The sequence below is a fragment of the Rhinatrema bivittatum genome, chromosome 5 (genome assembly GCF_901001135.1).
Source record: "Rhinatrema bivittatum chromosome 5, aRhiBiv1.1, whole genome shotgun sequence".
Lineage (NCBI taxonomy): Eukaryota > Metazoa > Chordata > Amphibia > Gymnophiona > Rhinatrematidae > Rhinatrema > Rhinatrema bivittatum.
In genome coordinates this window covers 227,178,893-227,205,290 of record NC_042619.1, presented here as the reverse complement: position 1 = coordinate 227,205,290, position 26,398 = coordinate 227,178,893, and the positions used below count along the sequence as shown (strand labels likewise).

General features: G+C 45.1%; 1 protein-coding gene across 1 annotated transcript in view; it reads right to left on the bottom strand.

The window, feature by feature from the left end:
• SMS (spermine synthase) overlaps positions 1-26,398 on the bottom strand; it is a 147,992-nt gene that overhangs the window by 85,281 nt on the left and 36,313 nt on the right. The window contains exons 2-5 of the mRNA XM_029603399.1: positions 20,073-20,193; positions 12,343-12,430; positions 3,295-3,359; positions 1,829-2,004 (exon numbers count right to left, since the gene is read on the bottom strand). Coding sequence (XP_029459259.1) covers positions 1,829-2,004; positions 3,295-3,359; positions 12,343-12,430; positions 20,073-20,193 — 450 coding nt within the window. The remainder of the gene's footprint in view (positions 1-1,828; positions 2,005-3,294; positions 3,360-12,342; positions 12,431-20,072; positions 20,194-26,398) is intronic.

Sequence of the window (26,398 nt, the reverse complement as noted above, 5' to 3'; positions counted from 1 at the left end):
GGGCACTCCATAAAGTTAGCATATGGCACATTGAAAACTAATCTGAGAAAATTCTCTCTCACTCAATGCACAATTAAACTCTGGAATTTGTTGCCAGAGGATGTGGTTAGTGCAGCTGTGTTTAAAAAAGGATTGGATACGTTCTTGGAGGAGAAATCCATTACCTGCTATTAATTAAGTTGACTTAAAAAATAGCGACTGCTATTACTAGCAACAGTAACATGGAATAGACTTAGTTTTTGGGTACTTGCCAGGTTCTTATGGCCTGGATTGGCCACTGTTGGAAATAGGATGCTGGGCTTGATGGACCCTTGGTCTGACCCAGTATGTCATGTTCTTATGTTCTTAAGACATGCAGTAAGTGGTGGAACATCATCTTCTAAAACTAGAATAGACTCATGTGCTTAAATTGGAGGCCTGTTAGAAGTAAGACAACAAAAAACATAGGATCTGGCATCTCTAAGCGCAAGCCCTCTTCCAACAACTTTGTTAGTATAAGGGCTCTAGTGACTGGAGAGAATAGAGAGGTATCATATTTCCCTCATTTCCCGATTTTGAACAGCCTACATAAAGTTGTGTTGGCAATTTAACATGATGCAATCGATGTGGGAAGGCACCATTGTCCAAGGCTTGAAGCATCAAATGCGCCATAAATTTGTGCATCGACAGTGTTGATGACTTATGCTTAGACAGTACCGCATACTTCGATGGCTTCATGGTCAAATGCTTTGACTTAATACGTCCTGACTTAATATGCGTGGAGTGTGTCGATGCATGCCAATGGCACAGACGATACATATATAGATGGCACCTATGTTCCATGCATCAACAGGGTGTGTCAATGGTACTAGTGCACCAACAGCCCCCGGTGCTTCTTTGACACTGGTTGCTCCAGTGGCTCTGCAGAGTGACCCCACTTTTTCTTTGATGAAGGCTGATCAGCACTACTCAACCCAGAGATTCCAACCTGCTCTGTCGAAGAGAGAATTTTTAAGAGTTCCAGCTCAACTTTTCCGGGTGAGGCAGACAATGCTGCACTGCAGGAGCAACTGTGACTTCTAAAATTCTTACTCAGTTCCTCCATTTTATAAGCTCTGATGCATTTTGTATGGGAGGACATTCACCCACAACTGTAGCGGTTGAGCTACGGTCCCAGCAATGGTAAGAGAGTTCATGTCCATCTGTAATGGACATTACCTTGCTACATATGCAGTTTTTCAACCCACTTACTATGGCCTTCTTTTTGTCAGACATCCTGAGGAGACAAGTATCTAATTTTCTTTTTTTTTTTGGTAGCATCCGAAAGTGCTATTGGGGGAGCTGCTGAGGCAGCGCGACAACTTTTATATTGGAAAAAAAAAAACAAAACACCAAAAAGTGAAGAGCACTGAAGAAAAATACAAAGCGAGAGTACACGCCTATGCTGTGTCAGACGAAAAAGACCAAGGAGGATCGTGAGGCAATGCCCATGCAGGAATTCCTGCACATACTCAGTAGAACTAAAAGCTCTATTAACTAGGAGAGACAGATCTGTTCACTGCTGCCAAATGACATCATCCCACATGTCATGGCTATTTCAACCCTGCTTTTCAATGGAAAATTAAATTTTCCCCATAGGCACACAATGGAGAAAACATTTTAATGCATGAGGCCCAAAATGAGAGAAAACTTTCAGTATATAAGACCAGCATAGGAAAATCGGGTGAAAGGCACACACAAAGTTTTCAGAATTATATTTGAATGAGTTTGCTGGGGGCCAAAGGTAGACAAGGTGGGGAGAAGAGCAAACCTCTGTGCTACCACTTTTGGAAGAGAGAGTCATACTTACTAACATCCCCATTGAGGATAAGAATATTTCCAAACTGTTTCGAATGCAGAATTTTAATGTTCTGGTAAGGCGATTCTTCATCATACACCACGTCATCTATGTCGTACTCTACCAAGCGCCCATCTGCTGTAGGCCAGTATCTGTCGATGGCGCCTGCACGATCAATAGCTGGTAAACTGCAAAAGATAGACGCGAAAGTATCTCAGGAGTCGTCATGTGGGACTGCTTGCAGGTTTCCCAGATACTGCTGGTAATAAACATCTAGAGTACAGTAGCAATCCAATTACAATCAAATGCACTATGCGAGTAAGGAGAAGTAGGGGCAGGGAACCCCACTCTGCAAGGATCTATTAATATCCTGCAAGCAAAAGAACAATGTTCTTAAATAAACCTTAGCACATTTAATCAGATAAATGAAAATCAAGAGGGAATATCTTTAAGAGTTCTATATTGTTCTGGGGTACTAAGGGTTTTGTGAAAGGGGAAGGGAAGGGATAGTTTGATCCAGCAGTTTTCTCCTTCTCCTCCGGGCTTCTAGTTCAGTCAGAACAGCAGCTGGAAACTGGCACCATATGAGTATTCACTCAACTATCCAGTGATTTTTTTTCTCTCAATTTTATATTTCCATTGGGGCCATGTACCGGGTTTCCTTCTGAAACCCTGAATCCAGCCACCAGGTGTCACTTTTGTGCAATGACTGACTCCCCACTCCCTCTCCCAGGGGAGCTGTAAACACTGCCTCTCTTGCAGCATCCTCCACTCCCTGAGTCAATCAGGGCTGGAGACAGACCCAAGCCAGAAATCTAACCCATGTTCTTCCACACGGCAGTAAGCAGCAGCGCCAGTGAGCCATCAGCCTGGCCCTATACCAGAACTTTATTATTTTCAAAGCTGAACAACAAACAGACACTTCAATACAAGGATGCAATGAATATGACAAGCCATTCCCATCCCCAAATTGCTTACAAGCTTAGTAGGAAGACAACCTATAAGTAGGGTGAGAGTACAGGATATGGTGAGGCAGCAGATATCGGGGCAGTGATGCAGAGGAAAGAATAAACTGAATCTAATAGGCCTGAGAGACTGGAAAATAGTAGCTCCATGCATTGCGATGAAGGGAAAGGAGGGAAACTCAGCTTTTTTTTTTTTTTTTTTAAATCCAGCGGTGCTTCACACATATCGTGACACCCACACAGATAAGGGGGAGGGACTCTGACAAAAGACCAACAAAGGAGTGCCAACTGATTTTAATTAGTAAATGTGTAGGAGGAGACTCTCAAAAACTAACCTCAAGAGCAGAATAAGCATCAGAAAAAAAGAATTAAAAAAAACAAAAAAAACAGAGGGAGATACAGATTGTGCTTTTTTTTTTTTTTTTTTAATTTAAACCTGGGTGATGCCGCTTTTAAAAAGCACAATTCATAAGTCTCACTCAACTAGTGCACAATACAAAACCACAGCCTTACCGTTTCACCTTCGTGATGCTGTTCTGAAACAATTCTTTCATTCTTTCTTCTAATTTGTTCAGCAACTGGAAGGAATAAAATTTAAAGGGTACACACTGACATCACCTCATCAAGAACTGCCAAGCGGGAAACAAAAACTGGCCATTAAAAATAAGTAAATAAATAAATAAATAAATAAATAAATATAACAAGCCCTCTCCAGGAATACAGCCCAGAACAGGGAGAAGGAAGGGGGTGGTTTGGTCACGTGTAGACCAGCAACACCCATTCCTCTGTTCTCTCTTAATTCTTATCAATCAACGATGATGTTACAATGAAAAATCTAAGACTTTAAAACAAAATATATAAAAAAAACAAGAGAAATCAAGGAATAACAGCATAAAGCAGAATTGCTTACCTGTAACAGGTATTCTCAGAGGATAGCAGGATGTTAGTCCTCACACATGGGTGACAGCATCAGATGCAGCCTCGATACGGAAAACTTATGTCAAAGTTTCTAGAACATTGGCTAGGCACACTGAGAATGCCCAGCATGCCCTCTACCACTCGTCCATGCGGGGTCCTTCCCCATTCTTCTTTTATAGAATTATGACTGAAAAATAGGAGAAACCTAACTCCACGGGGTGGCAGGTGGGTTTCGTGAGGACTAACATCCTGCTGTACTCTGAGAACATTCTGGCTCCAGCACAATACGGATTTCGAAAAACACGAAACACAGAAACTCTGTTGATTTCCCTCATGGACTCTGTCCTCCTAAACTCAGAAAAAAGACAACCTCACATCCTCATTCTCCTAGACCTTTCTGCAGCCTTCGATACGGTCAACCATTCTATCCTACTTGACCGATTAACTGCAATTGGTATTTCAGGCACCGCCCTAGACTGGTTCCGTTCATTTCTCAACAACAGATCATTCAAGGTAAAAATCAACAACAAAGAATCACAGGCAATCTTTTCAAACATGGGAGTTCCACAAGGTTCATCTCTTTCCCCAACCCTTTTCAACATATATCTTCTACCTCTCTGCTTCCTCCTTTCCAAACTGAAACTCAAACACATGGTTTACGCAGATGACATACAAATCCTCATCCCTATTAGGAAATCCCTTCAACTGTCTCTAATTTTCTGGGAACAATGCTTTCAAGAAATTAGTGCACTCCTCACCAAACTTAATTTAGTCATCAACAAGGACAAAACAGAATACCTCATCATCTCCCAAGAAGAAAACTTCATCCACAGAGAGATCCCATCCATTATAATTGATCAACCACAAAAAGACATCGCCGATCACAATCCACTTACACCCATTCTTAACAACCTCAAAAATACATCCTATGTAAGAGACTTAGGCGTTCTTCTTGACAATCAACTGAACCTAAAAAGATTTGTAAATAATACAACCAAAGAATGCTTTTTCAAATTACAAGTTCTGAAAAAGTTAAAACCCTTACTACACGCCCACAACTTACAATCAATTATTCTCACCAAAATGGACTACTGCAACGCGTTGCTACTTGGTCTACCAGCCTCTACAATCAAACCCCTCCAGATGGTTCTAAATTCAGCAGCTAGGGTCCTGACCAATTCTAATAAAAGAGACCACATCTCGCCCATCCTCTACAATCTTCACTGGCTTCCAATTAAAATTTAGAATCTTCTACAAAGTCATGACCCTTATTCACAAATCCATAAACAATATAGCTCCAATCGATCTTACACATCAACTACGCACCATCAAATCAACAAGACCTATCAGAAAAGCCTACCAAAACACCCTGGTCATCCCTCAAGCCAAAACTCCGTTAAGGAATAGAGCTTTTTCCACCGCAAGCCCTTCTCTATTGAATTCACTTCCACTAGAACTAAGACAAGACCCCTCCCACCAGTCATTCAAGAAAAATCTGAAAACTTGGCTATTTAGTCAAGCATTTCCCTGACTATTCACAAGCAGCTTTCAATTTGTTATTTTTAGATCTGCCACGCTCTAAAATGCATATCTCCAGCTCCACCCTACTCCCCTCCTTTTCATTTTCTTTCCCACAATGGTTCAGTCGATGCACTCAAGCGGAAGTTAGTTTTCCAATGACTTCTGTTTCCAGCAAGACATCTATACATTTAGGAATAGGAATAATTCCTAATACCATGTTTGAGTTAGACGTTGTCTTTTGGCTATCTATTTTTATTTCTTCTTCCTTTATAAAGGCTATTTAAAAGTTTTATTTAAAACATTAAGACATTTAGACCTTTATAACTCAGTGTATTTGTCTAATATATTTCTCTATTTAACTTTTGTTTAAAAAGTTCTATTTATCTGTTTGTTCAAAAAGTTATTCGTTATATGTAATTGCTCCCAAGCAAACCTTTCAATAGTTCTCTGTAAACCGATTTGATTTGCATATAATGTAAGAAGACCGGTATATAAAAAACATAAATAAATAAATAAACATCTGTTACAGGTAAGCAGCTCTGCTTTCTCAGAAGACAAGCAGGATGGTAGTCCTCAACACATGGGTGAATCCCTAGCTACAAGCTGCTGCCAAACACAAAAGGGGACCAACAGACACCCAACCAGGTGCCAACAGGCACAACACCACCGGTGCTGTTGGTAACAAAGGGGGAGACAGCCTGAACTCAAGGTGGGAGAGTTGGGTTCTACTCCTCAAACAGGTTCCAAAGGACAGAATGGCCGAATCTACTATTGCTTGGGCCAACCCTATCCAGACAATAACCAGATGTAAATGTGTGGAGAGACTTCACCTTGCAGATCTCCTCCGCGGGAACTGCTCACAAGTGAGCCACCAATACTGCCATGGCTCTGACAGAATGAATCACATGACCCCCCCCCAAGATGCAATCCTGCCTGGGCATAACAGAAAGAGATGCAATCTGCTAGCCAATTGAATAATGTCTGTTTGGCAATGGCAATGCCCAACTGATTCTTGTCAAAAGAAATAAAAAGTTGGGTGGCCTGTCTATGGGCTTCTGTCCACTCCAGATAGAAGGCTAAGGCTCGCTTGCAGTCCAAACTCTGCAGTGCTCATTCGCCTTGGTGCAAATGGGGCCTGGAAAAGAATATTGGCATGACAATTGATTGGTGAAGGAGGAAATCCATCACCACCTTAGGCAGGAACTTAGGGTGCATATGCAAGATTACCCTGTCAAGATAAAACAGTATAAGGTGGATAAGTCACTAAGGCCTAGAACTTGCTGACCTCATGCACTGAAGTGACTGCCACCAAAAATATGACCTTCCAAGTCAGGCACTTTAAGCCACAGGTGTGCTTTCATCAGCTGAGCTAACTCCACGTTGAAGTCCCAAGACAGCAGGAGGCCTTAGAGGCGGCATCAAATGAAGCAAGCCCCACATGAAGCATACAATTATAAGCTGTATAGAAATAGGCATACCATCTACACCTTGGTGGTATGCGTCAATTGCACTGAGATGAACTCATAATAAGCCAGACTCAGATAGGTGTAGGAGGTAGTCAAGCTGTTTTTGTGTGGGGCAGGAGAATGGATCTAGGGCTTTCTGCTCACACCACACGGAAAACATCCTCCACTTCAGTCCATAGGACTTCCTAGTGGAAGGCTTTCTAGAAGCCATCAGAACAGCACACATCCTCTGAAAAAAAATCAAGCAGTTGCGGGATTAACCTCTCAACATCCAAACTGTGAACAACAGGGCCTGGAGGTTGAGATGCCGCAGCCTGCCCTGATCTTGCATGATGAGATCCAGGGAAGTCCCCAGACTGATCGATTTTCGGATGGACAACTCCCACAGGAGTGGAAATCAGATCAGTCTCGGCCAATGAGGGGTTATGAGGATCTTAGTCCCTCCGTCCTCACGAAGATTCAAGAGAGTCTTTGCCATTAAGGGAATCTGAGGATATGCATACAGAAGAAACTTACCGCAATGATGGGCAAGGATCAGAGGCTGGTTTGCCATCAGACCTGGACAGTGAACAGAACGAGGCACCTTCCTGTTGCAGGGGCACACAAACAGATCTACATTTGGGCTCCCCCAGAGGCAGAAAATCAGATTCGCAACCCTCTGGGATCCAGGGACCACTTATGTGTCTGAAGGCTAGACTCCACCTGTACGCTATCACGTTCTACGTTCCAGCCAGGTACATGGCCCTGAGCACCAAAATGTAGGCCAGGGCCAAGGACCAGATCTGGCGTGCTTCCTGACACAGGAGGTTCGATCCCATGCCTCCCTGCTTGTTGACACACCACACGGCTACTTGCTTGTCGGTCTGGATCAGGACAATTTAGTTGGACAGCAAATCTCTGAAAGCCAACAGCACGTACCTAATCTCCCAAAGCTTCAGGAAGTTGACTTGACAAGAACATTTCTGAGCGAACCACAGTCCCTGGGTGCCGAGCCCATCAACATGAGCTCTTCATCTGAGGGTAGATGAATCCATGGTAAGTACAATTTCAGTAGGGAGACTCCGAAAGGAAATGCCCTGTTGACTGGAGAGTACCTGCCACCAGGGCAAAGTCGCAGAGAGATGGGGTGATTCAGATGTAATCCTGGAGGCTCTGAGTGGCCTAGCACCACTGTGACCTCAGGGTCTATTGATCTCTGCGCATGTGTAAGCGTGCCAAGGGAGTGACATGGACTGTCGCAGCCATGTGACCCAACAGCCTTTCTTGTGCCAAGATGATACCTGCTGGTTCTGTTGCACCCCTGTCGAAATGGTCGCCAAAGCAACAGCCTCTGGTGTGGCAGAAGGGCCCTGGCTTGAGCATTTCTAGCAGGGCTCTGATGAAGTCCAACTGAGGTGACAGACTGAGATGGAGAACGAACCCTAGTGACTCCAACAACCGGATGGTCAAGCCCATGGACTGGATGGCCCCTGACTGAGATGTGCTCTTAACCAGCCAATTGTCCAGATACGGGAAAACATGCACTCCCAGTCTGCGGAGGTGCGCTGCCATCACAGCCAGGCATTTTGTGAAGCCTTGTAGGGCGGCGTGAGCTCAAACGCAATATCCAGTACTGGAAGGCTGTTTCCCCACCACAAATCGGAAATACGTTTTGTGACCAGGGAAAATCTTGATAGGGTGTATGTGTCTTTTAGGTCGAGGGAGCATAGCCAGTCTCCTTTTTGGAAAGGGGGAATCAAGGAGCCCAGGGACGTATTCTTAAACTTTTCTTTTTTTTAGAAACTTGTTTAAGACCCTCAGGCCTAGGATGGGACGGAGTCCTTCTGTTTTCATATAAATCAGGAAGAACCTGGTGTAGAGTTCCTGCCCTCTTTGCCCTGGTGGTACGGGCTCGACCAGTATGGCTGTTAAAAGGGAGGCGAGCTCCGCTGTACCACATCCTGATGCGCTACCGGCCCTCCATTTTGGGGGCAATTTGGCAGGCACCCAATAGGTTTAATTGGTACCCCTGGTAGACAATGGACAAAACTCACTGGTCTAAGGTTACACTGGGCCACCGGTTTGCAACAAACTTCAGCCTGCTCCGGACCGGCGGGTCCATCGTCCCGGGTATGGGCAACTGGCTTACGCTCCCTATGACCCAGTCAAAACTCTGTCCCCAGAATTGACTGAGGAGCTGACTTGGGCTTGGGAGCTCTCTGCTACCTGGAACAGCCGCAGGAGCTCTGATGTGTACAGTATGAAAGAGGCGGTGGATAGACTTCCTGGGCCCCTGCTTAGACAGCCTCCTGGATGAGGACGTCAGGTCATGAGAGCTAGAGGAGAGATGTTGGAGGGATTCATGATGGTCTCGGGCCACAGCATCCTTCATGCTATCTCCAAAGATATTCTCTCCAGTGCATGGCACATCAGCGAGTCGTTCCTGTTTCTCTGGTCTGAGATTTGAGGCTTGCAACCATGCCACTCTGCAGAAACCCTCAATGCTGTTTCAAAAAAAAACAAAACACCAAGCCCTTGTGCACCAGCAGCATGAGGGTGTACTGCTGCTGTTGAGGTAGCTGCTCAGCCACCTCCTGCACCTGCTTCCAGATGATACACAAATATTGGTTGATGTAAAGCTTGTAGGCAGCTATGTGGGCAATAAGAATGGCGCCTTGGAACACCTTCCTCCCAAGAGCATCCAAACACTCTGTGGTGCTTCCCGAGGGCACAGAGGAGTGGGTCCAAGAGCACTTAGCTCTCTTGAGAGCAGATTCAATCACCACCAATTGATGGGGCAGCTGACACTTATCTAATCCGGCAGCCTTTTGGACGAGGTAAACCCCGTCCACCTTCTCATTCACAGGAGACACTTTGAGGGTGTGTTCCCAAATCCTCAGCTGCAACTCCTTAAGGATCTCATGTACCAGAACAATCTCCTTAGGAGGCTCCACAAACTGAAGAACATCAAGCATTTTGTGCCTGGCATCTTCTTAAGTCAAAAGCTGGAATGGGATGACCTCATCAATCATCCTGACAAAACCTGCAAAAGGTCAAATCCTCAGGCAGGGACTGCCTTCACTCCTGTGGAGAAGGTTCTGATAGGAAACTATCCGAATCCTCTGAGGAGGATTCTGTATGATCATCCCCCAGGGGTTGTACGAACCCTTATCCTCACTGTATACCACAGAAGATGAGGCCCTAGGTGGTCAGCCGATGTTCAGAGGGGCAGGCACCAATGGAACTGGACATGGGACTACTGGCCTCGGCAGAGCTTCCTCTGAGGAAGAACAGTTGATGAGCATCATATCGGTTAGGGAATGCCTCAGTGCCATCCCAGGCACCAGTGCTATCCCGGGAACCAACGCCAGCTGGGTTGGTAAGGCACCGATGAGCACACTGAGCTTCCCCAGAAGTAATATGAGCACAGGTGGCACCAGCTCTGGGGACCGAAGCCCTATAGTGTCCGCTCCACCGGTAGCTGGACTCAACGCTCCACCTCATCCTCGAATGTTGCCGATGCCAACACCGACTGGGAGGAAGAAGGGGTTGCCAGATCTTTCTCATACCCATGAGGGGGCTCTGTGACTGGCACCAGAACCGGTGCAGACCGCTACGGACCCCAGGCATCTTTGGAGGTTTGGCACTCTGCCATGAGGTTGCTTTGGGGGCATCATGGCAAAAGCTGGTACGTCCCCATGCCTGGCACCGTGCATAGACTGTGACTGGTGCCAATGCTTCTTGATCTTCCCATGCTACTCGGCCCGGTCTTTCCCCAGTGCCAAGGTTGAGGAACCTGATTTCCTCAGCCCGGAGGAGATTGACAACAGTGTCTCCAGCACACTTGTCCACCGGCAACAAAGACAGAACCAACGGTCCCTGCTGTTGTCGATGACGTGGTGTCCATCGGTGCATCTCCGAAGACCACCGATTCCGATGGCTCGGACTTTCTCGACCCAAAGAGGTTGTCTCATCTTGTTGAGACAAAGTTGGCCTCTCTTCAGGGTCATCTGGGTGCATAAACGGCAACCCCGGACATCATGCGATGTCCCCAGACGGAGGATACATATATCTCATGTGGATCTGTCATGGACATGGTCCTCTGGCACCAGGGGCATTAAAGAAAACCAGATGTGGCCATGACAGACAAAACAAAAGGGGGACAAACCAAAGGCGATGGGGCATCTATGGCTAGCAGGCAGTGATGCACCTCCGCCATGGGGAATCGACCACGAAAGGAAACTTACCTGAATCACCAAAAACCCTGACTAGGAGGCGTTATGGGAGGGCACAAAGAATCCATGGGACAATGAGGAAAAACTGCGAATAATACAAGCAAACACAAAAAGCTTTCCATAAAGCCAAAAATAGAAAAGTGAACTCACTCACACCACGAGTCTTACAGCTCCATGGAAAAAAGGAGGCTGGAGAGGGATCCTGCGTGGATGCATAGTATAAGGCATGCTTGGTGTGCCTAGTCGGAGTTCTAGAAACTCTGATATAAGTTTTCCGCATCGAGGCTCCATCTGATAATGTCACCCATGTGTGAGGAAAAGCATCCTGCTTGTCCTCTGAGAAAAACATACTAATAGTGCTTTACCAGCACTCAAAGCAATGCACTACATAAAAGAACTAGACATCACCATAGAGTGGCCACAAGATAAGGCTAGACTGCAAAGCACATTGTCTCCCTGGTTTTTATAAATATAGAAAACAGAAGCACCTTTTATAATCTCTGCACCCACAGCGGGGTTAATCCTGCATGCAGACCATCGACCAGAATCAAGCTTATTACTACAGTCCAGATGGGCACTGTCCGGTCTTTGTAACAAGGGTACTCGCACCTTTGTAATCTCTTCAATGGTAAGGGTATTTGCAGTTTGAACGGGTGTAATACATGTGGATGTGTGTTATGTTAGCACTGTCAGATCATGGATTTAAAATCTCTGCAAGACGCATGAACGGGGCCAAATTTCCCCAGGACAGTACTTTCACCACCAAATGCAATTGCAGTCAGCCACTAGATTCATACACTTTGCAGCTCTTACATAGTAGAGTGACCACATCAGCCCCAAACCCTCCTCTGCTCTGAACGATAACCCATCTCCCTCACAAGTCCAGAGAAGAGCCTTTTTGCTCTCCTCACATCTTTAATTTAAGCCGAAGTTGCAACAACAAAGTCAGATAGCATGCTGAGACCTGTCACCGGCCTGTCGCATTATCGCCCCCCACCTCAACCCCAAGATTCTCAGCTCACCAGGGAAAGCTATGCACTTCAAATTGAAATGAAAAACGCACAACGCAGGAAATCATCACAATTTTACACATCTGAGGTCTTGCACATCCCCGGTCACATGCAGCTTAAGTAATGCAGCAGGTTGTGGTATAAACCATTTAAAAATACTTTCAGATTTCTCTTCCAGCACCCCTCCTAGGAAGTTTCATGTAATGTTCTAGCACCACAAAATTCAACCCTGATGGATAGACTTCAGTTATGATTATGCCCCAAGCCCAACCCCTTTTCCCTTTTATGACATCGGCATACCAGAATTAAACAATTAAGAGCCAGCCTGCCCATACTGGTCGCCATTACGGGCCTTTCTGTGCACCGCAGACTCAAATGTCAAGCTGTGTCTTGCCCTCTTGCTGACGAGCGGTCTTAAAATAATATACCTACGTGCTCAGCTTTCTCTTTTCCTTCAGTGCCGAAGCTCTGCAGATCCATGAGCACCGATCCATGAGGGTATATTCGCAGGGAAGCAAAACTACAAAATAAAAAAAATAAATAAGAATCAGTCATGTGACAAGCAATACTGCTGCATGGATGCCGTATATTTAGAAAGGTGAGGGGAGTGGGAAATAGTTTTATCCAGGGAGTGGGCACAGCACCACATAGAAACCAAGTGGGAGTCGACTGCTGACGCAAGCAAGCAGCAGGCAAGCTGGCAATCACAGTGCAGCTACCACTGCCATCCATAAAACAACTACTACAATCTCTGGGTCCCGGCCCTGGCCTTAGGCTTAAGATCCTGCAGTGGTGGCCCTGTAGGACCAATAAGGAGTAGACTGAAGTGGAGACAAGTAGTAGGGAGCCAATTAAGAGCCAGATGGGGCTTCAGCATGTGGGGCCAATTGCATAAGGTGGTTCCACTTGTGGATGATGAGAGAGGGGTTAGGAACATTGGAGGGAGAGCATGGGCCCAAGAACTGTGCAGGCCGAAGCTGACCAAGCAGTCTGTACTGCATGGAGGAAGGTTGGCTGCAGCCAGTGCCGGTCTGCAGATCTCCAATTAAGAAGGATCAGCAAAGAAAGTGTGGCTGAGAAAAGAATGTGAGAGAGAAAGCGTGAGCAAACGTGTGTATACATGTGAGAGAATATGTGGGAGAAAGAACATGTGTAAGCAAATGTGCTGGAGAGTGCACATATGTAAGACAGGGGAGAAAGTTTCTGTGCAGCCACCTCAAACTTATCCATTACAATCTCAGGATGACTGGAAATCAGAAGTTCCCAGGTACTGAGAGTGAAGGATTTTTTTTTTAATCCATCTAAGTTTTAATTATTTGATGTTATTTGATATGTCTGCTGTATTGAATCATTTTATTGGTGTTTGGGAAATTTTTTAAAAATGTGCATATGATTATTTAATTATTGGATATTATTCTATTCATCATCTGTTTTGAAATATATATGGTATGGTTTTACTATTATGATTGATGTTTTATATTTCTTAATATTATTTGACAGTTTATGAGGACTGTAATGTTTCTACTTTTCCATTGTTGCACTGCATACAGATTCGGGTTTGTCATAGCTTCCAATTTTTTTGTGACTGCACATTCTATACACACTTTATGGTCTCTTATTCTGTATTCGGTGAGGAAATGGTTAAAACAGCAGGCTGTGAACCAGGCAAAGCAGGGTTCAAATCCTGCTGTTGCTCTTTGTGACCCTGAGCAAGTCTATTCAACCTCTATTGCCTCAGACAGAAACTTAGAATATTTACCCCCACCCATCCAAAATCTTCCCCCCCCCCCTTAGCACCCGTTGAGGCAGCTCAGCAGAGGAAAAAGTCTATAAAAATAGAATTGATAGTCATGCAGCAACACTCCAATCCTCTTCCTAAATTCACCCCTCCCCTCCAAAATATGTCCACAACCTCCCAAACCCTCTAACCCAAGTGAAATCCCCTCCCCCCCGCCCCCATACCTCTGTATATGTCCCTGGTAGTCTAGTAGACCCTTGAAAAAGAGAAATTGGTGGTTCAGTGGGGCCCCAGCGCACCCCCCAGGCTCCAGGCTGGTCATCACCATTGTTCAACATGGCGCAGACTGACCTCTGCCCCCAGCGTGGGGGGGAGGGGGTCAAGGGGAAGGGTTTGGAAAGGGGCAGGTCATCGCTTCATGACAATTGATTCTATTCTTTTAGACTTTTTCCCCTGCTGGGCCACCTTCACAGGCGGGGGGGGGGGGCAGCAGGGGTCTAGCCAAAACTCCAGAGAGGATGGCCCTTAGGATGATGTGGCCCCAGTCAAAAAGAGGGCCACTGTGCTGCATATTTTATGGTTTCCTCATGGTATCTCTTCATATGGAATTTTTCCGTGAGAAAAATACATCATGGGAATGTCCCTCCCCTGTGGTATTTTACCTTGGCCCATATTTCTCTCCTCTCGTGATATATCACAGCATAATCAATGACCTTTTAGACTGTAAGCCCTCTGGGACAGGGAAATACCTACAGTACCTGAATTTAATCCACTTTGAAGTGTGTGAAAGGCAGAATATAAATAAATCAAATACATGTGTGTTCCTCATGTGTGGCCGAGGTGAGGTACTCTGCTAGGATGTAGTTTCTATGCAGGGATCCAAAGCAGTCTGGCTTGTTCTGTTTTTCATAACAGGAGATGTACTCGGGGGGGGGGGGGGGGGAGGGAGGGAGATTTCTCTCTGTTCCTTTTAATAATTTGGTTTTCCATGAGGAAAAACATGCCAGTTTCAGTCATATTTTTATATAACTCTCGAACAGTTTTAACTTGAAAATTAATGTGAATTAAAATTAACATTCAAGAGTTCTTATGTAAAAACCTGATATTTTTGTCCTCATGTTACAGTATGATTTTTTTTGTGTAAATTGCTGCAAGCTATTAGATGGTAGCAATTAAGGAAGGTAAATATAAAGTAAGGACGGCACCCTGTCGTATGTGAGGAATGAGGAGGATACCAACCATGCAGAGGGGGAAACGAGGCAGGCTGCAGCATTCTGTGTTGAAATGGTCTAACCTGAGAAGACAACTCCAGCAACATGAGGTTAGAGGGATGCTTCATACTAGACAAGTGGAGGGGGAGATATCCATGAGTTATGTGAAAGAGGTGCTAATGAGGGGGATTGTATTAAAGGGTGATGGAGGTTGTGCGAGAGGAATCTGGGGAAATCAGGGTGCCAACTGGCTTGTGGCACTCGAGGACCAGAGTTGCCTACCCCCTCGATTTAATTTTGGCACACCACTTCAAAAAGGTTGCCTCCCCCCCCCCTGGTCTTGTCCAACAAACACAAATCCATTTTGATCAGGGGGAGTCAACAAACTGTGGGCCCGCAGAGCTCGTTTGGCCAACCTCCCATGCTTTTCCTTCCATATTTTTTTTTTTTTTTTTAAATCTGCCACATGGAGGATGCCGCTAGCGGGGAGAGAATTAGTAACTGGATCCGCTATGTTGAAAGAGAGCTGCTGGTGAGGAGGCCAGGCCCCGCCAGCAGGAGAAGAGGCACCTGGACCTGTGTTAGTGGATGCTGTCACTGAAGGTTAGGCCTCGCCAATGTAAGGGAGGTGGGTGAGTGAGTGAAGGGGGAGGAAGGGAAGGAATGACAGAAGGAGGGGGGGGAGTAGGGTAAGCAAGGGGGATGAGAAGTTACGGGAGGAGTGAGGTGAGGGAAAGGAGGTGAGGACTGGGAAGCACTACACATACACCCTCCTCATGAAGGAGGCACAGGTACAGGAGAAAGGAAAATTGGGGAAAAGGGTTCTAGGGGATGTGGCAGGGCTGCCAGCTTCCAAGAAATCTAGAATTGTTACCCATTGACCTTTTCCTGCCACACCCCTGGGAGCTCCATTTTTTTCTCTTTCCTGGCATTTCAAATTACCCAAGGGCCAGATATGCCCCTATCCACCCACACTTACCAAAACTCCAAGGTGGACCCCCCCCCCTTCCTCAGAAAACTCCAAGGTGGACTTCCCCCAACCTCAATAATTTGAAATTTCCAATATCACCCTTCCCTTTAAAAAGTTCGGGGATTCCTGATTTTGATGTCTACTTCTTGTGCAGTGGTTCTCAACCTGGGGGTCCATGAGACCATCGCAGGTGGTCTGCCAGAAGAGAGGCAATCAAAGTGCAGCTGCTGAGAAAAAGAGCAGGCTGACATCAGCTCTAAAGCTGCAGATGGCTGATCCCACGGCCTGATCCTATGCTGCCCATGACAAGAGAAGGGGAAGATCACGGTCTCATGAAGCCCAAAACCCGTTCAAATGGGAGATGGAGAAGAACGGGGCTTATCACCACCATGAGGATCCTGAATCGGCAGAGAGAGAGAGGCGGCAGCAGCAGGTAAGAGTGCAGCTCATCATCACTACGAGGAGTCGGAAGTCACACGAAAAGGGGTGGGGGGGGGGGGGGTGTGTGCTGCTGCGATAACCCCGAGGAAGGTTTCCGGGCACTGCTACATGTGCTCTGGCTACCTTGCTGGCTTGATACAAAAACTCCACAGAGTTGTATTTCCATGGGGGAGGGGCCATCTGGGTCAAGCTTTGATTCTTGAAACGATACCCTCATTTGCCCCTTAGTACTTGTTTATTAGGTACAATAATGTCACTGTAAGTCTCTGTCATTGACTTAAAGGTGGTGTTAGGATAGGTACGTGCATAACACTCAAAATGTATACATTTTCTTGTGTTATTTTCCAGTATTTTTAGTGCTTTTCAACATATGTAAAAAAAAAAGGGTCTGATCACTTGCTCAGCTAGCTGAGTAGAAGGCAGCTTGCTTAGCTCCCGCTCGATTCTCTGGTTTATCCTTTCATTTTATATATTTACTCTTCAGACTTCACGATGTGAGTGGTAAAGATTCCCAGTGGCATTCCATTCCTAAATTATAGGTGGAAAAAGAACTTAAAAAAAGAGAAACTTAAAAGAAACCACTGCCTTCGATCAGCATGCTGATAGCACCACTGAAGATTTCAGTGTCAGGTGACAACGATATAGTCAAATCGCAAGTATTCCCAACATCAGGAAATGCTCTTAAAACATATATTGAACTTTTTTTCTGACAAAATTAAGAGCATTGATGCTATATATTTTATTTTATTTTAATAGATTTGTTGACCGTGCCCTCCAAGGTTCAGGACGGTTTACAATAAAATGAGCGTCATGTAAATGGGGTGTGGAAATCCGAAAGAACTGTATTTGATGGGGGGTGAAGGGCTGATGTGCACAGAGCAGGAGAGGAGCATCGGGGTGATAGTGTCTAACAATCTGAAGTCGGTGAAACAATGTGACAAGGCGATAGCTAAAGCCAGAAGAAAGCTGGGCTGCATAGAGAGAGGAATATCAAGTAAGAGAAAGGAAGAGATGATTCTCTTGTACAGGGCCTTGGTGAGGCCTCACCTAGAGTACTGTGTTCAGTTCTGGAGACCCTATCTCCAAAGAGACAGAGACAGGATACAGGCGGTCCAGAGAAGGGCGACCAAAAAGGTGGATGGTCTTCATAAAATGACTTATGAGGGGAGATTGAAGAACCTAAATATGTATACCCTGGAGGAGAGGAGGAGCAGGGGTGATATGATACAGACTTTCAGATACTTGAAAGGTTTTAATGATCCATGGTCAACAAACCTTTTCCGTTGGAAACAAAATCAGTAGAACTAGGGGTTACAATTTGAAACTCCAGGGAGGAAGACTCAGAACCAATGTCAGGAAGTATTTCTTCACGGAGAGGGTGGTGGATGCCTTTCAGAGGAAGTGGTGAAGACTAAAACTGTGAAGAATTTCAAAGGGGCATGGGATAAACACTGTGGATCCATAAAGGCTAGTGGATGGGAATGAAGAGAAGAGCCATGGGGGTGGCTTGCTGGATTGGTGGCTACTATCTGGTGATTACTACCCTTAACTCAATAAGCCTTCACACGGTTAATGCAACTCCAACTTTGCTCTCTGCTTCAATGGCAAGGGAAAATGTGGAAAAGAGGATTTGCATTCAGACAACAACCAACAAGGACTGAACTGCACAGTCTGGGTAAACAAATAAGCATGGGGGTAGCTTGCTTATTGTGGGGGCTAGTACCCTAAACCAATTAAGCCTGATACTTCACTTTGAATGCATATCCAGCGTTGATCTCTGCTTCAACGGCAGGGAGAAATGTGAAAAAAAGGATTTACATTCAGACAACATCCAACAAGGCATTGATCTGTGCAGTCTGGGTAAACAAGCATCAGGGTAATTTGCTTGATGCGACTGTTACTACCTTTAACCCTTACGCTTCACTTTTGATGCAAGTCCAACATTACTCACTGCATCAACAGCAGGGGGTGGCAGGAAATTTGAATCAGTTACCAATAAAGGCCCTGAACTTGGTGGTCAGTGAAACAGATAAGTATGGGAAAATAAGTGTGGGAGTTTGCTGGGCAGACTGGATAGGCCGTTTGGTCTTTTTCTGCTGTCATTTCTATGTTTCTATATAATATCTGGAGAAGCTGAGAGAATAGTCAGGAATGTAAAAATTCAAATGGAATTAAAAATAGCAAAAATAGTAAAATAGGGAGACTATGTTTTGAGATATGTTAGTGATAGAAGGAACTGCAAAGTGGCATTATGAGATGTAGAGGTAAAGGGGAGGAATATATAGAGGCTGATGAAGAAAAAGCAAAAATTGCTTAATATTTCTGTTTGGTATTCACTGTGGAAGGGCCTGGAGCAGGACCGCATAAAATTAACACAAATAAGATTGGAAGTCAGGTATACCTCAATCAATTTTCAAAAGTGATTTTGTGAGGAGCTTACTAAATTTAAAGTAGATAAGGTGTTTGCACAGGATAGGATACATCCAAGGGTCTTAAGGGAAAGCAGAGTTGCTTACCTGTAACAGGGGTTCTCCTAGGACAGCAGGATGTTAGTCCTCAGATGGGTGACATCATCAGATGGAGCCCAGAATGGAAAACATTTGTCAAAGTTTCCAGAAACTTTAACTGGCACACTGAGCAGGCCCAGCATGCCACCATCCACACGTCCACACAGGGTCCCCTCTTCAGTCTCGTGATATAGAATTCATGAGTGAAAAAATAAAAACAGAATGCAGGAGAACCCACCCACCACCACCAAAAGGCAGAAAGGACCGGCTGTAATGCCGGAGAAGAAAGTGCCCCGACTCCAGCAACAACGGAGCCCCAACAGGGGCAAGAAGCCGGTGGGAGAGGTGAGGGGAGGAAGACGCTGGCACAAACCGGCCTACTCCCACCCACAACCCGCCCACCACAAAGGAGCACAACAAAGGAGCTTGCCCCTTTGTGGACGCCTGAAGTGCTAGCCCAGAGTGATCACCTTACTACCTCTCCTTGCTGGCCTGACTATCTAGCTAACTTCACTAACTGGCTGACTACACTATCTGGCTAGCTTGCATCTGAATTAAGTAAACCTTAATCTCATACCCTACCAAAAATTTTAAAATGGAACCTGTCCACCTCATTGAAATCATCACAGGATTAGACAGCGCCAAAGAACTCCAAAACACAAGCAAAGACTTAGCGAAACCCTGATCTATCCCAAATGAAATAACTACTCCTCTACAACTTCTCCATGCCTGTTACCCTCCTATTACTTAATGCACAATCACTATCAAAAAAAAAAAAAAAGTCCATTAATAAATGATCTACTAGAGCAGTGGGTCCCCAACCTGTCCTGGGGGCCCACCAGCCAACCCGACTGGCTGGTGGGCCCCCAGGACAGGGTTGGGGACCAATGTACTTGAGGAACTAAATCCCTCTATTCTCTGCATCACTGAAACATGGCTGAAAGATAGTGATAATGCCCTTCTAAACCAAATAGATTACCCCAACTATGATATCTTCCACTTCCCCTTCAGAGACCGTGCATCGTTATGAATTTTTGCAACACACGCCCTCGTGCTGAGCCGGCCTCCCCGATTCCCCATATCAAAACAACTCCCTCACACCAAGCGACAGGCGGCCTCCTACAAATTTCACTTCTCTGACTGCTGTGGGAGCGCAGCTTCCCCTACCCTCATTTATTTATTTTTATTTCACTTCCTGCAGATACTGAACTGTGGCAAGAAAACCCAAATCACAGTAATCTACATTCAGCATCTGGTCGACATTTAAACAAATCAATAATCCCAGTGCCTCTCACCTGCCATTTTTGTTGACATAGGTTGCCAAGTAGCCATGATCTTCCCAGCTGTAGATGGCTTCTGTCATTTCCTGCTCTTGAAAAACGGGCTGCAGACCTTTAAGAACGGCGTTGCCATCAGCTGCAAAACAAAAAATTTATATATATATAGCACGTTGCTGAAAACTTATGATATATTTGCACAGAAGAGCCTCGAGCACAGATGTGTTTTTGTTTATTAAATTTCCAGGTGTTCAGTGAATGCAGAGGACCTATGAAATGTGTCGCGCCAGCGCTTTGAGAAAGCCGAACGAGCTGTTTTAAAAATCAACAGACTTGGGAGACTGGGTGAGAATAATGGCCACTGAGAATTTTTAAACAACTCCAAAACAAAAAAATAAAACATACCATTTGCTATCCCCCCCCCCAAACATATGTTTTTATATGTTCTACTGATTATAAACCCACGTCCGGCACTGTTTCAGTAGCCACTGTACAGCAGAGCTCTGAATGAAACTGGATTCTCCGTTAGGTTGGTACTTTGTGCCGGTGCCAGCATTAAGAATAGCTACAGGCCACAAGGTAGCCAGGTTGGTGGGCTGGTGCCAAGCAAGTCAGTGCCAGCAGGTAGGTGGTGGCGGCCGGGCACCGTCCAATAACGTCACAGGGACCTGGGTGGCGGGATGTTCTGGCAGCAGCCCATCCAGTTTTGGTAGCTGTTTAGTTTATTAGAAAGCATGGTGGTGAGACATGAGGTGGGGAAGGTAGCATTTTAAAATATATGATCCTATATGCTCATCTACCCAGGAGGGCAGAGAACTAAAGAGAGGATGACAAAAAAAAAATTAACTAAACTGATCTGGATAAGGAGCGACATCTGTACCAGCAGTCACGCTTCTACGGCCGGCAGCTGGGATAGGTCCTTAGCAGCGCAGAGCAGAAGTAGTAAACATGGCTCGATGGTGCCAGCCGATCATTTTCCTACTATACTGGGATTCGCTGCTCCCTTAAACCCTCCCTCAGGAAAGGGTAGGAGAGAAGGAAGGGGCAGATCACCCATTCCTCACAGTCCTCCGCGCTGCCAGAGACAAGCAGCTCAGTTTGATTTTTTTTTTTTTTTTCTTCCCCCACCCATTGAACGGGCGATTGCAAACGTTTGAATTTCAGATAAGGTGGTTTGGGTTAAAAAGAGGAGGACGGACACCTCAACTCCCTTGCTGACTTGAAACAGGGTCTTTGCTCCAATTGCACTAGACATATTGTTTCTGCTTTCCTCTCAGGGGCACAACTATGGGAAGGCCTTAGCACATTTGGCAATCATTTAAAAGAACAAAAAACAGTTTAAAATTAGAATTTTGACTCCTTTTCCCCCTCCTCCTTCCCTTCCGGGGGTCATCCTCCACAAAACAGGAAAAAAATAAACTCCTATGGAAAAAGAAAAAACGAAGAATAAGTTTTTATTTTTTGTTATTTTTCTGGTGTTGGGGATCCTTTAACAGCTCCGTTAAATAATTTTGATTTATACCAAATACATTTGCTTTATATTAAGTGAAAAATACATACTTCTTTATATGGTTTTGGTTTGCATTAAGGATGTGGTATTATATTATTATTATTTGTATTTAATTGTATAATTTTTTTTGTCTGTCCTTAACCTGTTTACTATCTTAATTGTGGAATGCCTTGATTACCTGTAAAGAAAGGCATTTTATCACATGAAATAAACTAAACTTGAGTGAGACAAAAGCACAGTTATGGGGAGGATAAAAGCGAGGAGCAGCAGCAGAGAGGTAGTGAGGAAAGGTGAGGCGCAATGGATGAACAATGTCACGATACATTGTTGGCATAAAAAGGGGGGAAATAATTTGAATAGAGAAATTTTGGCCAGCCCCGCAGCTTGGGCAGTAGACCTGGAGGAAAGGGGCAGCAGAATTGGGTTCCAGTAGACCCTACCCGGTCACAGACCGGACGTGAGTAATAGCCTGGGAGAAGGCTTTCCTCTGGCCATTTGGGTCAGCAAGGGCATTTGAGCCACCCAAACTATAATAAGGTGGTGGTGGGGGATTTAAAGGGAAACATGGACCTTGGGAATAAAGTGGAGTTGCTTACCTGTAACAGGTGTTCTCCGAGGACAGAAGGATGTCTGTTCTCACACGAGTGACATCGGATGGAGCCTAGCATGTAAAACTTATGTCAAGGTTCTAGAAACTTTTGACTGAGCCTCATCGAGCATGCTCACACATGCAATATACCACACGTCCACACGGGGTCTCCTCAGTCATATCACAGAATTCAGAGGAACAATAAAATAATGAAAAAAATCCATGTTGGAAACCCAACACCGCGGGGTGGTGAACAGGTTTCATGAGGACTGACATCCTGCTGTCCTAGGAGAACACCTGTTGCAGGTAAGCAACTCCGCTTTCTCCAAGGAGAAGCAGGATGGCAGTCCTCACACATGAGTGGATCCCTAGCTACAGGCTGCCTCCCAACATAAAAGGCGACCAACAAAACACCAAAATAAGTGCCAAAGGGCACAAAAACAACTAGTTTGTTGGTAATTGGGGGGGGGGGGGGGGGGGAAGGGGTCTGAACAAAATCAACAGGCCCTAGGCAGGAACACCTCAAACAAGTTGCATCAGCTGCCCCTATCCAAACAACAATGAGATGTGAATATGTGGAGAGTAATCCACATTGCAGCTCTGCAGATCTCTTCCATGGGAACTGCTCGCAAGTGGGCTGACGCTGCCATGGCTCGAACAGGGTGTGCCTTAACATGACCCCCAAGATGCAATCCCAGCTGGGTATAACAGAAGGAGATGTAGTCTGCTAGCCAATTAGAAAGTGTCTGCTTGCCAATGGCAATACCCAACTTATTCCTATCAAAAGAAACAAAATTTGGGTGGACTTCTAAGGCAGAGGTTCCCACCCCTGTCCTGAGGAACCCCCAGCCAGTCGGGTTTTCAGGATATCCACAATGAATATTCATGAGAAAATTTGCATGCACTACCTCCATAACATGCAAATTTTCTCTCATGCATATTCATTGTGGATATCCTGAAAACACGACTGTCTGGGGGTCCCCAGGACAGGGTTGGGAACCACTGGTCTAAGGGCTTCTGTCCACTCCAGATAGAAGGCTAAGGCTCTTTTACTGTCCAAACTGTGCAGAGCTTGTTCGCCTTGGTGTGAATGACGCCTGGGAAGGAATTTTGCCAGGAAGATGGACTGGTTATGATGGAAGTCTGACACCACCTTAGGCAGGAACTTAGGGTGCATACATAATACTTTGTCATGAAAAAACAGTATAAGGTGGTCACTATGGCCTGGAGCTCACTGACCCTGCGTGCTGAAGTGACTGCCACCAAAAATATTGTCTTCCAGGCAGGGCTGGAGGAACCACTAGGCGAGCTAGGCCTGTGCCTAGGGCGCAGAGTCTTAGGGGGCACTGCGGCAGAATTTTGAAAGGCAAAAAGTGCCCTTTCAAAACTCTGCCAGCCCCCGACTTGCCCTGCCTCCCCCCCCCGTGCCACCTCCCGATGCCCCCCTGGTGGTCCAGCGGAGGGCCCGGGAGCAATCTGCCTCTCCCGGGGCCTCGGCTGCCACTAATCAAAATGGCGCCGGTGACCTTTAGCCCCTACCATGTGACAGGGGCCAACCAATGGCACCGGTAGCCCCTGTCACATGGTAGGGGCTGAAGGCCACCGGTGCCAGGGGCGGAATGGCCTATCGGGAGATCGGGCTTCCCCCGGTGAGCTGGTCTAGCTGATCACGTGGCCGAACTCTCCAGCTGCGCCGATCGTATGTGTGTGTGTGTGTGTGTGTGTGTGAGAGAGAAAAGAATGGAACTTCTGTGTGTGCGCGCGCACATGTGAGAAAGGAATCTGCCAGTTTAAAAAAATGAAATGTGATAATACATATACCTCAACTTTTGTGCTGGTAGCGGAACTTTTGAAAAGTTGGATGAAAAATGAAATTACTGAATTTTAAGCATCCCTCTTCTGGAAAATAAAATTTAACAAAGTGGGTAGAGACAAATACTAAAGCAAAAAAAAAAAAAAATTTAAAGTATTTAAAATGTTCATCTCAGCAAAATCACAAATTTAAGATACTGATGCCAGGTGGGGTTTGTTTGGTTTTTTTTCGAAGCATAATTTAAGCATGAAGATAGAATAGTTCCAATCTGAAACGGTTTTGCTTTTTTTTTTTTAAGCCTTTAGAAAATGTATATTTTTAAATGACTAAGACTGGAATCTTCCCATTTAAAGGGGAAGCTAACTAAGGATGTCTTAATTACATATCTCCAACATGAATAATCATATGACTGATAGTTTGAAGAAAGACACTTGCTTTATTGCCTGAAAGCGTAAAACAAAGAGAAGCTGTACGGTGTGGGTGGCTGTCCCTTGGGAGGACAGAACCTGAAGGAAGGGTGTCATTTCGCCTTCTGATAGGAATGTGGCTTTCTTATTTAATGGTTGGAAGCATCACTTTCACTTTTAGTAAAAGTGAAAAATCATGCAAGTCTGAAAGAAAGGTGCTTCTGTGAGATTGTAATGTGTATGTGAGACAGGGAGGGTGCTTCTGTATGTGTGTGGTGTATATGTGAGTTAGGGAGGATGCTTGTGTGTGAGAGAGAGAGATGGAGCATGTTTTTGGCTGGCTTGTGGCTGAGAGGGCATGTGTGTGATTGAGAGCTTGTGTGTAAGTAAGAGAGCGCAAGATTATTGTGTGATTGAGAGAGACTGGCCAGAGAGGTGGCGCGTTTGTTTGTGTGTGTGAGAGACTGATCAGGAAGATGACTGGTGTTTGTTTCAGAGACTGGATGGGGAGATGATTGGTGTGTGAGACACAGAAAATGGTCCTGAGGGTGTGAGGAAGAGGGAGAGAAAAAAAAAAAAAAAAGAGAGACTGGTTGTGGTCCCTAAGGAAGAGGACTGTGAGGACAGCTTCAGCAGCTACTGCTGCTTCTGGTGTGGCCTGCAAGGGAAAGGAGTAGGAGAACTGCTGGAGAGGGTAAGTAAAGGTGGTTTTTTAAGTTCATTTTTCTTGATTGACTACCATTTTAATTATTGGGTAGTATGTGATGTGTCTGCTGTTTGAAATATTTTATTGGTGTTTGGTAAAGCTTTCAAAATTTGCATGAGTTTAATTATTGGATATTCTATTCATCAGCTGTTTTGAAATTATTTTATTTGTATGATTTTATAATTATGATTAATGATTTATATATCTTGATTTTATTGATTTGTTTCACGAGAAATGGTGAAAATTTTGTTACACTGTATAGAGTCTGGCGTGATGCATTTTACAGTTCAGTTTTTGTCTGCACATTCTATTTATACTTTATGTGGCTTTATTCTGCATTTGGTGAGTGTTTGAGTTCTGCATGCAAAGACTGAGATGAAGCATTGTTTTAGCATGTGGTTTCTCTGTAGGGATCTGTAGTAGCTTGGCCTGTTCTGTTTTCCTGATAGCAGGTGTATTGATATTTTAGATTCTGGTGTAATATTTGTGGTATTTTTTTCATAGGTGGGGTTGTTATTCTTAGTATTGGCAATTAGTACTGTGTTGATACGGGAGGACCATGCCGAAATACATCACAATAGGTATGATGCCATATGAATTCCAAGATGCAAAGTTTTCTTGTTAGCATCACAACAGTGCATGAAATTATCACAATAACTTGTATATTAATTTTACCAATGTCATTTTTCATGTAAAATATGTTATAAATGCATTGTTCTGTCCCCAGCAGTGGGTACATGTTTGTATCTGTATATACTGTAGTTTAAATGTGTCTAGTGCAGCCCTCCCTTCTGAGGATCCTTGATACTGAAACACTTTTGTAACCCATGATAAAAGTCTGAGCCTTGCCTTTAAGAGGAGCTCCCTCCCCCCTCCACTTTCTCTCACTATCGGAAGAGCTTGAATGCCCCTCAATCTAACTTGAGTCTTCCTAGGTGCTTTATAGGCTCAATGGACTGCCCTTCACGCTTGACCTGCGTCACATGATTCTTAGGCTCGCTGCCATTGGACATTGCCCCCCCTGCCCCTAGCTTGTGGAGGCGTTTCCTTTAGCAGCTCTCGACAAGAGCTCAGTCTTGCCCATGCTTTCTTCTGAGCCAGCAGCGCTCTGTAAAACCCTGTGAAACGATCAGGTTTTTACCTTTTCTCTTACTGCCTTCTTCTGAAGACTAAATCAGCCTCATATCCCTCATGCTTCCTACCTCTACCATAAACCAACCCCTGCAACATAAGAGACTCCCTTCTCTCTCCTGCTATCCTGTCTCCAGTTACCAAAGATCTTTGCCTTGGGGCTTACGTTTGAGATGCAACAATTGTAA